The sequence below is a fragment of the Dipodomys ordii genome, unplaced genomic scaffold (assembly GCF_000151885.1).
Source record: "Dipodomys ordii isolate 6190 unplaced genomic scaffold, Dord_2.0 Scaffold25, whole genome shotgun sequence".
Taxonomy (NCBI): domain Eukaryota; kingdom Metazoa; phylum Chordata; class Mammalia; order Rodentia; family Heteromyidae; genus Dipodomys; species Dipodomys ordii.
This window is the reverse complement of record NW_012267241.1, coordinates 196,931-211,401: the sequence shown is the minus strand read 5'-3', so window position 1 is coordinate 211,401 and position 14,471 is coordinate 196,931. Positions and strand designations below refer to the sequence as shown.

General features: G+C 45.4%; 1 protein-coding gene across 2 annotated transcripts in view; it reads right to left on the bottom strand.

Moving 5' to 3' along the window:
- The window catches only part of Loxhd1 (lipoxygenase homology domains 1), a 135,855-nt gene extending 128,301 nt beyond the window's left edge, over nt 1-7,554 (bottom strand). For both annotated transcript variants that reach the window (XM_013014849.1, XM_013014848.1), the window contains exons 1-2: nt 7,425-7,554; nt 3,476-3,590 (exon numbers count right to left, since the gene is read on the bottom strand). In XM_013014849.1, the coding sequence (XP_012870303.1) occupies nt 3,476-3,590; nt 7,425-7,554 (245 nt within the window). The remainder of the gene's footprint in view (nt 1-3,475; nt 3,591-7,424) is intronic.
- Nucleotides 7,555-14,471: the final 6,917 nt, after the last annotated feature.

Genomic DNA, 14,471 nt, shown 5'->3' with positions numbered 1-14,471 from the left:
AACCCAGGGCCTCATGCATGCAAGGCAAGCACTCTACCACTGAGCCACCTTCCCAGCCTCATCTTTGTTTGAAAATGATAATCTGAGGGATTAATACAAAAAATATATCTAGATGATAGGACTGTGATAAAGTGCTGCTTATTTGTTATTGCCTATATTGTTTTTAAATTTTCCAAAAGGAAAACTTAACTTTTGTAATTATTTTTTTAATGCACAATGCCCCTGCTCTGCAACCCCACTGCCAGGGGCAAATATATGAGAAGGTTTGGGGATTCCTGGGCTCCATCTTTTGAGGATACAGTAAGGCTGGGAAGCAGTCATTACCAGTGAGTGAGTAGGACAAGAAGATGGCACCTGCCCTCATTTTAGCCAAAGATGAGATGTGACTTCGAAAGCAGTTCAGGGACACCTGTGAAGAGAGTTCTGGAAGGAATGCTCTGACAGCAACCTTCAGCAAAGGGAAACCTTCACCCATGCCACATTCCAGTTACCATGTGTTCATTAAATAGCCAGTCCTGGTACCTCACAATTACTCCAGTGGAGGATTGGGAGGTTTGTGGAAGCAGGGAGACCAGGGAGAAAGATCAGTAGAGCCAGCAGAGCCAGAGATGGAGGAAGCAAGCACTCCAGGCCAACTTAGGGGCCATTTGGGGGTTTTCAGGATGGTACTGGGGATGCAGCAAGCTTCCACAGTGTTTGGGAGATGGAGATCAACTTCTCTGAAAGATAGGAAATGCCCCACCCTCTTCCTGAGAGAGAAAAGGTTGCAAAGACAGCCTCTTCCTACTCCCTGCAAGCTGGGATCATCCCAAACAGGCCCCTAGCCACACCCACCTTGGTCTCATTGTGGAATGCTCATTGCTGGTAAGTCACATACAAATGCTTATAGGTCTCACAAAATTGGGTCCGGGGAGAAAATAACAAAGGGTAGAGGAAACTTTGCAAATGCAGGCTCTTCTCGTCTTGTAGAAAGCCAGGCCTTGTCGTGGCTCCTCGTCCCCAAGTTGAAGGTTAATGTCGTGCACAGCCCTGCCCATGCCCACCATGCAATGAAACAGGGTCCTCATGGAAGGCCAGCCTCTAGAGGCTGCCCCGGACATTTTAGCAACCAATCAGGCAGAGCCATTGGGCTAAAATGCCAGGCACTCTCTGACACTCTCAGGTTGTGAGTTCTCAGCAGGAAATTGTGTTCCAGAAAATACATGAGATCCCATCCGTTTGCCATATCCTGCATAGACGGCCCTCTGTTGGGGTGGCCCTGTCTAATAGGACAAGAGCGGGGATCCCAGAAGGTGGGGGCTTCCTCTGGGACCTAGTGCTGGGAGTGGGAGCTGTATCTTACTAGGAGGAGGTCTGAGTGAAGGTTCACCCCCCTAACCAGAGTCTTGGCCAGACTTGTACTCTTGCTGCCCAGTCTGGAGCACAACAGATCTAGGCAGACTCCCTACTAGCAGCCTCCCCAGGAACTGTGGGCTGTTGACTCCTAGCCATCTTATTCCTCTTCTCAATACAGTCTTTCTTTGTCCATTGAGAGGGAAGTCTGATACCCGGATGGCTGGGATGAAGACTGTCACCCTTCATACCGTACCATATCAGTAACTGTGGAGCCTACCTGAGATGAGGCAAACAAACATGGTTAAGGGCAGGAATCTAAGGTTAAGGAGAAGGATCTGAGGATCATGGGTGCACAACAGGAGGAAGGACAGTGAGGATCTACCCCCAAAGTAGAAATGTTTTGCTTGGTGGGTTTGTTTTTGAGACCCAGGTGGCCATCTCCCTGGTACTAGTGGCATCTCCCTCCTAGTGCATTCTGGGAGGACACATGGCAAGGAGGATGGGCATTTCATGTATTCCCTTTACCGTGCCCACATCACTGGAGGGAAAAAACTTCCATGTCATGCGCAGTACAAAGAGGCAGGTACCCTGTTCTGTAGAAATGGATAAAATAGCATGTTATGCCTGCCTTGACATTACCTCATAAGTCCCCATTCAGAGCCAGCACATGCAATAGGCCAGAGTGTAAGGTACAGAGTGCACAGCCTTGTGGCCTGGGCACCCACCCTCTATCGCTTCACTCCTCACCCCTGGAGGTGCCAGGACATAAACCTTGCAGGCCATAAGCTAGGGACCCCGTAGGCCTCAAAGGCAGTCTCCCCAATATGCTAGGGCTACACAGTCCATCTAAAGGTTTACAACAATAACGTGGACGGAAGATCAGCCCCCTCAGGACTCTGAAACACTCATTGTCCTCTCTAGGTCTCAGCTGGCCCATGAACAGCTTCGAATAGACCAGAGGTTCCATGTCTCACGGCTATGGATGTTTTAGCTAAACCAGTATCTTACCCAGAAACTCAGAAGGTAAAATAACTCTAAGTAGAGCTGCTTTGAAAGATGGGGGCCTGGAGTGGGGAAGAACCAACTGGTCAAGTCTCTGTGCACACAGTAAAGACCAAACCAATGAACTGAATTGTTCCCAAGGTCTTATAGCCATCTCTGGAATTCCGTGTGCTAACTTGCCCTCAGGGTTTGTGCTGTGTGCTCGTACATGCTTGTGTAGAAGGGGGGAATCAAAGAGTATATTGGCAGACACTGTCCTCAGGGGCTTACAACAAAGTAGAGGACACAATGTGTACATATACATGGTAAGCACACACACATGTATGCGCGCACGTGCGCGCGCGCACACACACACACACACACACACACACACACAATCCATATGGCTGTGTTCATGACTTCCAAGAGGTTTAATACAATATTGTTCTCCATGAGGCATGAGTGTGTGTGTGTGTGTGTGTGTCTGTGTGTGTGTGTGTGTGTGTGTGTGTGTGTGTGTGTATGCTAGTCCTGGGACTTGAACTCAGGGTCTGTCTCTAAACTTTTTCTCTCAAGGCTAGTGCTCTACCACTTAATCCACAGCTGTACATCTGGCTTTTTGGTGATTAATTGGAACTATAATCCTCTGATCTCAGTGTTCTAAGTAGCCATGATTACAAGTGTGAACCACCAGTGCCTGGCATAATGGAGAGCATTTTAAGCTCAGGGATCCTTGGCCTGCATGATCTTCCCAACATTCCTTCTCCCCATGGTTGTTGGTGATATATACCACCCTTTGGCTACGGTGACTGCAGTGGTATATGAGGAAAACAAGGCCTTGGATATGATGAGTTTCACCAAAGTTACATGGTATTTATTCTCTCATATCAAGGGACAGATGTATGAGTTCTTGGGAGAACCAAATTAAGATAAGATATTCCTGCTGGTAAAATTGAAAGAGGGGTAGAGGAAGGTTGAAGGAGATCATGGGGCAATCCCTAGCAGATACACAGTGTATTGTTAGAGTCCTCACCACTTAAAATACCCCTGTGGTCAGGTGTGCCTTCTTCACATAGCAGAAGGCAACCTCTGTGCTGCTCCAAAATTGCATCAATACAACTATCATCCCAGCTCCCCACGAGGTCTCGGTGCTACTCACTTGCTGGTGAGATGGAGCTTGGGAGAAAGCCCATTCTCTCCAAATATCGTGATGAAGACATTGGCATCTGTCCCTGCACCACGGACATCCCCAGTGGCTGTAACCACCTCATAGACTGGAGGAGAAAAGAAGACAGGTTATAAACTCCAAAGAGAACCCAGAACTCAATGTGGCTTTGGAGAAAGCAGGGCTCCTGCCAGCCCTATAGGGATTCTCATTTCAGAGGACTTTGGGAACCCACTACAAAGCTCCAGGCCAGGATCAGAAACCTCATCACTTCCTTCTGAAAGATCCAAACCTCACCCTTAATACCATCACCCTTTGTGGAAGAAGACTCTGAAACAGGGGGGAAATCTGGTCACATCCTTCCCGGGATAAGCCGCCCCAGGATTGTGTGTAAAGAGCTTCTCAGGGGTACTGAGTTTCCTCTCTGAAACGTGTTCAGCTTCCTTGTTTATAGTTCATGACAGGGCTTCAGTGCCATGACTGCCTGATGGAGAAAGAGGACAAGAATCCACTTGGCTTCTTCAAGACAGTGGAATCTACTAGAACAAGTTGAAAGGCTGGAAATTTGAAAGATATATGCTCTAGATCCATCTCTAGAACCAATTCCCAGAATCCTAGCGCACACCTGGCGTGGACCAGGTAGCTGCAGCCAGCCACCCAGAGCCACATCACTTCTACTATGAAGGGGAAATCGTCATACCACCTCTCCATTGAGCTGCTACGCCTATCCCCCAAAGCAATGAACTTCCCCTTCCTATTCCAGTCTCCCCTCTGACTCACAGCCTAACCTGAAACAGTTGATATGGGAATCTTCCATGCATGCAGCAAGTAAGAGAAAGTAAATCCATGTTAGAAAAGTAGAATTCATGATGCTGGCCACCCATAAAATGTAGGAAGGGTGTTTGAAATAACGCCTACCACTTCCTGAGAATAGGTGAGTACCAGTGCTTAATAATTGTAGGCATAAGCAATATTAGCTGATTCCTTACTATGTGCCTATTCCTGAACTAGGAAATGTTCATATAGGATTGAACTCAATTAGTAAAGCAAATGTATTAGCATTTCTCCTTCTGGTCTTTTCAGAGTAAGTCTCCAACTAGTAGCCAAGTATAGCTGAGCTGCCCCAAGGAGGTGCCGCTGAGTAGGAGGATAAATTGAGGTTAGATGTTGATTATTCAAAACTATCAACTCAGCCTCTCTTCCAGAGGGGGCATTGGTCCAGGTGAAAATGGCAAAGTTGGGTGTCAGAGGATTGTGATATTAACATCTGAACACCTTTGAACACCTGTTGGGTGGCAGGCCTATGGCAGGTATGATATAGGTACTACTTACTAATCTTCCAACCAGCCCAGGGGTCTGAAGGCTGAGACAAAGTGCTGGACATGTGTCATATGTGTCACAGCCATGTGGGGACAGCCACAACTCATCACATAGGAGCACAATGGCCTTGTATAAGAATCAACCTGCCTGTAACACGGAACAATAATGCCTGCTTTACAAAGCTGTTCTGAGGATTGAAGATGCTGGATCTAAAGGCTCTGGTATACAGAATTTACCCAATAAAATAGCTTTCCTTTCTTTCTTTTTTAAAAAAGCCTATTGTTGTTTATGCAGAGAAACCTAATTCAATTCTAGGAGCTACCAGCTAGTTCCTTTGGCAGACGGTGTTAGCTCAACTGACAAGCACGTGCTGCATGGTATTTCAGAGCCTGTGAGGACATCTCTAATTCTAACATGTTCCTTTCAGGCCTGGGAAGACCAGTAGCTATAGTGTTCAGGGGTGAGTGGAGCGTGGGATGTCCCTAGATCTAACCAAGCCCCAGATCTGAAAGGATAGCAGCACATATGTGTAAGTCCCTGTCTCTTGAACTAGAGCCTTGATCTACAAATGCCCCCTGGACCCCTTCTCTGGTCCTCCAGCAACAACTTGGGCTTGGAGTGTGGCTGCCAGGCTTGTATATACACAGGGAATTTCCAAATCAAATGTCCACAGGAGAAAAGTCAGCCTAGTGGAAATTCTAGAACCACATCACATGAGAGAAGATGAAGAGGCCTGAGTAGGCTAGTTTAGAGAAGAGGACACTCCGAGGCTATAGGAGAGGGATGATAAAGCTATCTCAATAGCTGAGTCAGGAGTAGATAGCTGCTTCTGAAATAGGGCAGTGACCATAATTAAACTGAGCCATTGGGTTTAATTATAGTTAAGAGAATGGCAAAGTGAGCCATAGTATATGAAATGATATTTGCAACTCATAGCCAACAAAGGACTCATACCTACAAGATATAAAGAATTCACCAAAATAGTCAGACATGGTGCCCATGTCTATAATCCCAGGCTGAGGCCGGAGGAGCTTGAGTTGAAGGACAGTGTAGACTACAGTATAGCAAGACCCTGCTCACAAAAAGAGAGAATTCATACAAGCAAATCAGAAAATGTTTTAAATAAACAATTTCTTTAAAAGACACATATACACTTACCATAAGATCCAAAAATTCCACTTTTAGATATTGATTCAAAGGGTGAAAACATGTTTGCACAAAGCCCTAGGAACACACATGTTCACAGTAACTTTATCTCTAATAGAGTCAAACTGAAAACAACAGTAAATGTCTATCAACAGATGACAGGATAAATAAACCATGGTCTTTCCATACAGTGGAATAAAGGAGAAACAATTGAATATCTAGCAACAAAAAGTTAAGCCAACAGTGCCCTGTTTATAAATGCAATAATATTCAACAACTTAAGAAGAACAAAGTAAGCTGGGGTGCCAGTGGTCACCTATAATCTTAGGTAATCAGGGGGCTAGATCTGAATCCCAGTTCAGAGCCAGTCCAGGTAGACAAATCTGAGAGCTTCTTATCTCCAATTAACCCACAAAAAGCTGGAAATGAAGCTGTGGTTCATGTAGTAGAGCATTACCCTTGTGGGAAAGTAAGGCAGGGACTAAGCAAGAGAATGAAGCGCTGAAAGGAAGCCCCAGTACCGGCAACAAAAGGAACAAACTATATGATATAACACATTCACATCATGGATAAATCTCTCAGATGCAATGCTGAGTGAAAGAGCAGATAGCCACAAAAAAGTACACACTGCACAATTTCATTGGTATGGAGTCCAAAAACAGAGACAACTGATTCCTGATGGTAGATCCAGGAGAGCCGTTAGAGGTGTGAAGGATTTTGTAGAACAGGATTCTAAAAGTAGCTACACAAGTACCTCAAGCCACAAGATAAAAATCTATCCTGCAGTACCTCTGTGAGTTTTGCACCATAGATCAACTATTCCTCTATTGAAAAATTCTAATTAAAGTGCAATTTGAGTGGCTGAAGAACGATCTGGTAGAAATCTGACATCTTGCAGAAAATGAAAAATTCGGTTTGACTACCAGAGAATCCAACTAATAAAGTCCCTTGGAATGAACTCACCAAAGGCCATGCTCTTAGCTCACAGCCTGGAACATGGGAGGGACTCAGCAAAGACTTACCTAGATGGAGGGTTAGCTACAGTGCACAAATAAATGGCTAAAAGTAATCACTGAAGTCAATACGGACCCTGGTACCGAGCTGACCTGGATTTGAGTCCCAATTGTGTCATGCTATGTCATCTCAACTAAATTTCTTACTAAGTCTCAGTTTTCTCATCTATGAAGTGGAAATAATTTCTTCTTTGAAGGTTGATTTTTAGGTAAGGTTGATTGTCTGCACCTGGAATCTGCAGACACCAAGCTTCTAGTCTGTGCTACCCCACGAGAACGCTACCTAAAGGCGCATCTCCTTATCAGCAGTGCCATGGGATCTGTGGCATGGTGCCCACCCTGCTTTCTCCATAAAGGACAGACACACAGGATGACCCGTGGGCCAGAATCCCAAACTCACCTCCCAGAAAGAGAGACAGATCTGGCAGCCACATCCTCCACACCTACCTGGCCGGACCACCTACCTTTAGCCTTGTAGTATTCATGTTCCAGCTCATCCTCGTCATCCTCTGAGACATAGTTCAGAAGCTCCTCCTCATACACGCGCAGGAAGTCGATGTCTTTTTTCCTCCTCTTCTTCTTCTGGGGCATCATCTTGCTGGCGGCCCTTGCCCAGTGCTTGCAGACTCATGCACCTCCCCCCCCCAACCTGTGACCCTTGCTTCTCAGAGTGGTAGAATCCTCTTGTGACTTCAGGTCTAGCTGGGTCACTCTGGCTCTCTTTCCTGGCCCCACTCTTCTTTCTCTTCTCCAGCCCCTGAGCCAGTGTCAATACTTTTTCTTTGCCCTTGCTGCTGCTGTCCTCTCCCTCTCCCCTCCCTCCCACTCTGCATCTACCCTGGGGCTCTCTCTGGGTCTTCTTTCTTATTTATGAAGAGAAAGGCTGTCCTCCTTCCTCCTGCCCCAGCTCCGGCCCTTCACGGAGACTCAGGTGACACAAAGTTCTTGGCATCCATTTCCCACCTGACCTTATAACAGGAGGAACAACGTGCCACCCCTCCAGGCCACTCTAGGGGCAAGTAGGGGTCCTCTACTAAGGAGACACCTGAGCCACGTAGCCGACAAAGGCTCTCAATAGTACCCCAGGCCTGGGTCCCTCCTGAGGAGGGCAGAGCCCCAGAATCAGCCAAGCTCTCAGTTGGAGGATCCATTTCTCTCCATTATTCATGAACTCTGATCATGTTACCATGCAGCAGGCAAGGTTTTTACCGGATCTTTCTCATTCTGTCTGTCTCCCTCCCCATCCCCAGACCACTCCTTTGACCACAAGAGAATGGCTGCCTTTTGCCAGCATGCAGACTCCATGGCAGTTACTGAGTTACTGGCCCCGCTGGGCTAGAACCCAGGGCTTGGGGAAGCTCACTTATGTTCAGGTGGCCCCCAGCCACACTCAGGATTCCCTTACCTTAGCAAGAATGTTCCATTTACCCCATACTGATCTCTGTGTATTTAAATGAGTAGTCAACTCTTTGGCATCCCTCAGCCCCAACCCTAACCCCAGAGGCTGCTCTTGATTCATCCATCAGCTGATTGGCTATCAATCAGCCAGGAGAGTTCCCAATAGTTTATTTTATTAGGGCACCTAAGATTTTATTAAGGTTCCTTACCACCCAACAGGTAAGATTTCTACATCGAGTCTCACATGCCCAGAAATTTCAATTTACTCGAAACTCTCGGTCCTCTGTCTTTACAGTGTGAAGTTCAGGGGCAAAACTGGGCTCCTTTTTTCCCAGTTGAATTATCTTCTGTCTATGTGGCCTTGAACATGCCTGTTTTCACACCTATATAAAAGGAATAACAACCTACTAGTATATATTTATCCCTAGGAGAGAGCGCTCCATTATTCAGAAGCTTCTAGAACATAGTAGAGGTTAATGATATCTTTAACTCCCCCAAAAGACTAGATGTTTGTGTCTCTTATACATTCATATGTTGAATATTCATATATGAAAATTCCTAAATCAAGGTAATGTGGCCTTTGGGGGTGATTAGGCCTTGAATGTGGTGGGATTAGAGCCTTAGATCCCCTCTTGCTTTGCAAGGACACACAGGAAAACAGCTACCTATGGACAGAAAGAGGTCTCTTGCCTGCTAACACCCTGACCTCAGGCTTCTGGTCTCCAGAACTGGGAAAAATACATTTCTCTTGTTTATAAGCCATGAGTCCTCTGGTATTTGTTATTGCAGATTGAATAGACCAAGACTACTTCTCATCAGGATTTCTCGTTCTTATTTTCCTCTAGAGAGTTTGATGACTTGTTATCATTTCAGATTGTTCCAGAAGCCTTCCTTCAGGTCAAACATATGTTCTCTTACTCCCATGCCCACAGCAGCCCATCAGAGGCCTTGGGTTAATAGACTGAGCTTCTACTTCCTCTCAGTTTTCTGGATGTACTGTCCAGAAAAGGCTGCTGTCTGTCCCTCTCTGGTCACCTCCAGCTGTGAGCTCTGGGGTGGCAAGGATTATGACACTTGTTTACTCTCAGATTCCCAGAGACTGGCACACAGAGACATCAGTAAAAACATTTGTTCAATGAATAAATGAATGAGTGTGTGTGTGTGTGTGTGTGTGGACAGATTGCAGGCAAGTCCATAAAGCAGTGAGATTAGAAGTCCAGAGTCCTGAAGGACAGCAGGATGGAATGATGTGGTCCCCTCTTTGCCCAGCATCTTGGACACCCGTGTTTCTAGATTACAAAGACAAGCAGATTCAGGTGAGAGTATGACAGTTCACCCAGCCAGTGGTCCCTACAATGAGTCAGAGCTGAGGAAGAATGCTAACCGGCTACAGGCCTTAGCTACAGCTAAGGCCCAGATCAGAGGAAGGGTCTTTATTCTCAGCCTGCTGGGCCCTTGGTAGTCACTCTGAAGCTCAGACTGTGGACAGAGATGACTCTGTAAGCCTAGGGCAGGAAGAAGCTGGTTTGTCACTCACACAAGATTTCCCTGGCTCCTCAGTTGTCACCTTCTTCCTCCACTGCTTTTCTGCCCAGAACTAGGTAACTATATCCCTGTCCCTGGGCTTAGGTACCTAGGTCCTCCTTTCCCTGTCCTGGGTCTTCCAATACTTAACTATGCTCTGTCCTGGTCAGTGTCTTCTGAAGTGTGAGGCCAGAGCCATCTGGATGAAACTCACCTGAGAAGCTTATCAAAATACAGATGTGGGGCCCGCTTCCCAGGCCTATTGAATCAAATCTTCTGAAAGTAATGTCTAGGAATATAACTTTTCAATGATCCCTCTGCCCTGCCCCACCTTTGTCATATGTACTGAAATTAGGAAATCTCAGTAGCTTATAGCCTCCCAGTCAAACTCTGGTCACTTGAGCCTTGTAAATGTGAAAGCCTGGGTCCCAGACTGAGAGATGGAATTTTCTTAGTCTAAGGCACAAATTCCAAAGCTTCCACTGATGCAGACGTTCAGCCACATTGAGCATCACTGTGCCTGTCCTCAGGTAACGGATGTGTGTAAGTTAATAGGAGCATTCTAGAGGCATCTCATTAAGCCAAAGGAGGGGTAGTAAAGGAGGATTTCAGAGGGAAAGGAAGACAGGGCCACTTCTGAATAGCGGGACCATCTGAGTAGAAGTCAGCACTTTTAGATCATTTTTGCTCCTACCTTGCATTTTGGAGCAACTTGAAGCTCCTCCCTGGCTCTAACCAAGGGGGAAGAGCATCTGTGATTCCAAACATCCTCACTCAGAAAAGACCAACCCTATTTCCTCCCCAAGTCTACTGAAGGGGAGAACTGCAGGAGCCCAGACAGAAATGAAATTTAATGGTAGGTGACGTACGCCCCCTGCTGGCACCATGTGGTTTGACCTCTGGGACCTTGATGATAACTAGGAAATTACTAGGGAAAAAAATATATTGCCTGGAATATTTTGCCTGAGAATCCACTGAGAGAAAATAATAATAAACCTTAATTTTGAATGAGGCACCATCCAGGTAAAACTGTTTTTGGAATGCTTTTCAAGAAATAGAAATTAATTTTTTAAGAGAATCCCATGGCATTAGAACATATGAATAAAAAAAAAGCAGGATGTGAATTAAAACTAGACACTGACAGGAACATGAGTGCACACACAGTCCAGACACTTCCTGTGGGAGCAGGAATTTCTTATACAGTTAAACAAACACTTCCCACACAACCCAGAATTTCATCCCTGGGTTCCACACAAGACCTGCACATGAATGTTCATAGAAGCTTTATTCATAATAGCCCCACCAACTAGCCAGTGGTTAGTGCAAAAATCAAGGTCCACATATACAGAAGAACACTTGTCAGCAACAAATGGGAATTAAGGATACACACTTCTATATAGATGAATCTCAAAAGAATAAAAATAAGTGAACGAAAACAGGCATAAGAACCTTCACACTGTAGAACTGCACTCGCATAACATTCTTAAAAATGTAAAACTACTGGATTAGCAAAAAGGCCAGTGTTGACCAAGGTCTGGTTGAGGGAAGAATGGATAACAAAGAAGTATGAGGAGGTGGTGCATAACATCGGGAACAGGGCAGGATTCCATCTGTCACTCTCACATTTTCCTTTAGCTGTGACACCCTAGCTGGGTTCAGGCTGTGATGCAGGCATGGTCATCCACTGTGTCTCCATCCTTCAGTGTAAAGATCTTGCATGTGTCTAGAAAGAAAGGGTGCTCAGGGCCTGCCTTGTAGACCCAGATCATCCCAGGCAAAGCCAATGACTAGATCTGGGGAAGCAGCGCCAGCCACATCCTCTCCTCTAGACTTACTTAGCACAAGGCTCTAAACTGCACAGCATGTGTAGGAGTCCTCATTGCTAACTCTGACTCTTGGATTTCTACCCAGTGCTTGCATCCTGATGAAGACTGAAAGGGCAGACAAGGTGGTGACCGAAATCAAACCTCTAATGGAAAGATCTGCTCATCTCGTTCAACACTGTCGCCTGTGAACATGCATGCAAACAGAAACGGGCAAAATAATCTCATTGCCTCCATCTTCTCCACCTTCTGAATGACTTTGAATACATCGTTGTTAGACTTGGAAAACTTCACTTACACTCTAGTTCAACTGCATTTTAGCAGCTAAGATTCTAGATCATAAGCAACAGAAAACAACACTGTCCATTTAAATTTTTTTGAAAGAGCTACTTACAGGTAGTGGAGGAGATCTCAGAATTTTTTGAGGCTTAGGAGCCTTAGTGCCTGTATCCTGGAGATGATGTCTGCAATTGTGCTGGTCCTATGAGGACCCCACTGCCACCAGAGCTGAGCCTCAATGCACAGTTTGCAACACCAAGCTCCACAATAAGCTTTTGCTATTGAACTACAGCTGCTGCCTGTCCCTCTTGGTGCACCCTCCTAAAATGGTTTCTGTTGTCTCCTGCCAATCAGCTAGAGGATCATGTATCCAACTGGTTGAACCTCTGTCATATTCTCACTTCCTTGCTGGAACAGAGGTGGGGAACGTGAACATTTTGGCATTTTTATATCAGGAGCAAATCTCTTCTCCAGCTTTAGAAGAGTGTGCAGCTGCAAGGTTGTCAAGAGAATAACAGATGACCATGGCACTAGCTGAATTCTAGCCCCTTAAGCAAATATTAGCATCCCTCTATAATCTAGACCCTTTATGAAAGCCCCATTGTCAATAAAAGAAGAATCCCTGTTTTCTAAACGCATCTTCTGCGTTCCTGTCGCATACCTTAGTTCACTGACATTAGACCTTTTGTGCATACTTTGCTATCAGTCAGCTCTGTCTGTAAAACAAGCAGCCCCCAAAATCTCATTGGGGTAAGCATTATTTCTCACTGTCTGGCATTGGTCAGGAGTGACTAATCTCTGCTGGGCTCAACTAGATCAAATTATAGGGCTGGGCAGCTTTGCAGAAGTTTTCTGTTTTTTCATTTATGTTTTTTAATTAAAAAATATTTTTATTGCTCCCCTTCTTTCCCTAGCAGAGACACATAGTCCTTCCTAGAGTTCTCAGCTCTCCTCTGCTTCCCCCACAAAGCCACTATGCAGGGAGCTCTCCGTGGTGCTGAACTCCAGGTCTCCTCTGCCTGGCTGAGCGTTTGTTTAGATGGGATTTTTTATTTTTTTTCAATTACCTCCATTTCTCCAGCAGATTGAGTGCAGTGACTGTGTATACATTTTCTCAGTCTTGTGTTCTCAAATGTCCCGAGGGCCTGGCCCAACACAGGGACTCAGAAATTCTTGAATGAGTGAAATGACAAACAGCACTTGATAAATATCAAATAAATAAGCCAGCTGCAATCACTTCCCATCCCTCAAGAATATTTATGCAAGTCTCCACTTCCTTTATAGAGGAGTGACAGCTCTTTTCCTGTGATGTATGAGTAGACAGCGCTTACATCTCAAGGAAGAGCCTCAAAAAGCATCCTTAGGTTCCACAGCTGCTTGCTTGAGTGTGTCACATTCTACAATGGTAATAATGAAACATTTAACCATCATCCTGCTGACACCAAATTTGTCTCAGGAAATAAGTGGTCTTTCTTGAAGAAACCCTCTTTGGAAAGTGTAAGATTGAAGGTGAGTTAAAGCCCACGCTTGGAGGATTCATACATGGCAATAGGAGAAAATGTCAGTGATCTCTTCTGCTCTGAGAGGGAGCTGGGGAGATGAGGACCAGGAGTCAGAGAAGGGAGAGGCGGAAGACGGGGGCCAATGAAGTGGGATGAGGCTAAATTCTGAGTGGTGCCCATGCTGAGGCACTGGTTGGTGGCTGGAGAGTCTCCACTGGAAAACTTCATTGGAAGTGATTCTAGCCCTCCCATCACCTCTCACCATACCCTGCCCATCATGAGACCACTGACATTAAGGAAAGAACTGTGTCTAGCATGTACATATCTAGCAGACAAAAACCAAGCTCCACAGCAAGAGTCAACAGGGGTCATGGAAAATGTTAGTCATTGGGTGCTTTCATGGGGAAGGCTTCCATCATTCCAAAGAGACAGATTTAGAGGATAAAAGCCGTTGTCTCTACATCTCACAAGGCAGACAGGCCCCAACCAAATGGCTTATGTATGAATTAATCATTTTTTTCAGACTCTAATAGGAAGTCAGGGCTTTGTGCCTGCTAGGAAGGCACTCTGCCACTTGAGCCATACCCCCAGAACCTTTTGCTTTTAGTTTATTTTTCAGATTGGGTCTGGTGCCCACCTGGGACCTCTATTTTCTTATCTCTTCCCCCTGCCTACATGGAAACAGGTATGTGCCTCCATTTCTATATATGCATATGTATGTATGTATATAATTTTATACACATACATCTTAAAAGAACACTCTGGAGGTTGGAATTCATACTCTTCACTTTCTTCTAAGAAGGTTAGTGCTCACTTCCATCTCTTTGATGTGACTCCAGCCTTAATAGAGTTGCTTTGCTTAAGGAGAAGCAAGCCGAAGAGCTGTAGGACCTGTTTCTGTAATAGGGACTTCAAGGTTGACTTTTCCAGAAACAATGACTCTTTACTTGGATCTGTAGATGCCTGACTGAAAAGAGAAAGGATA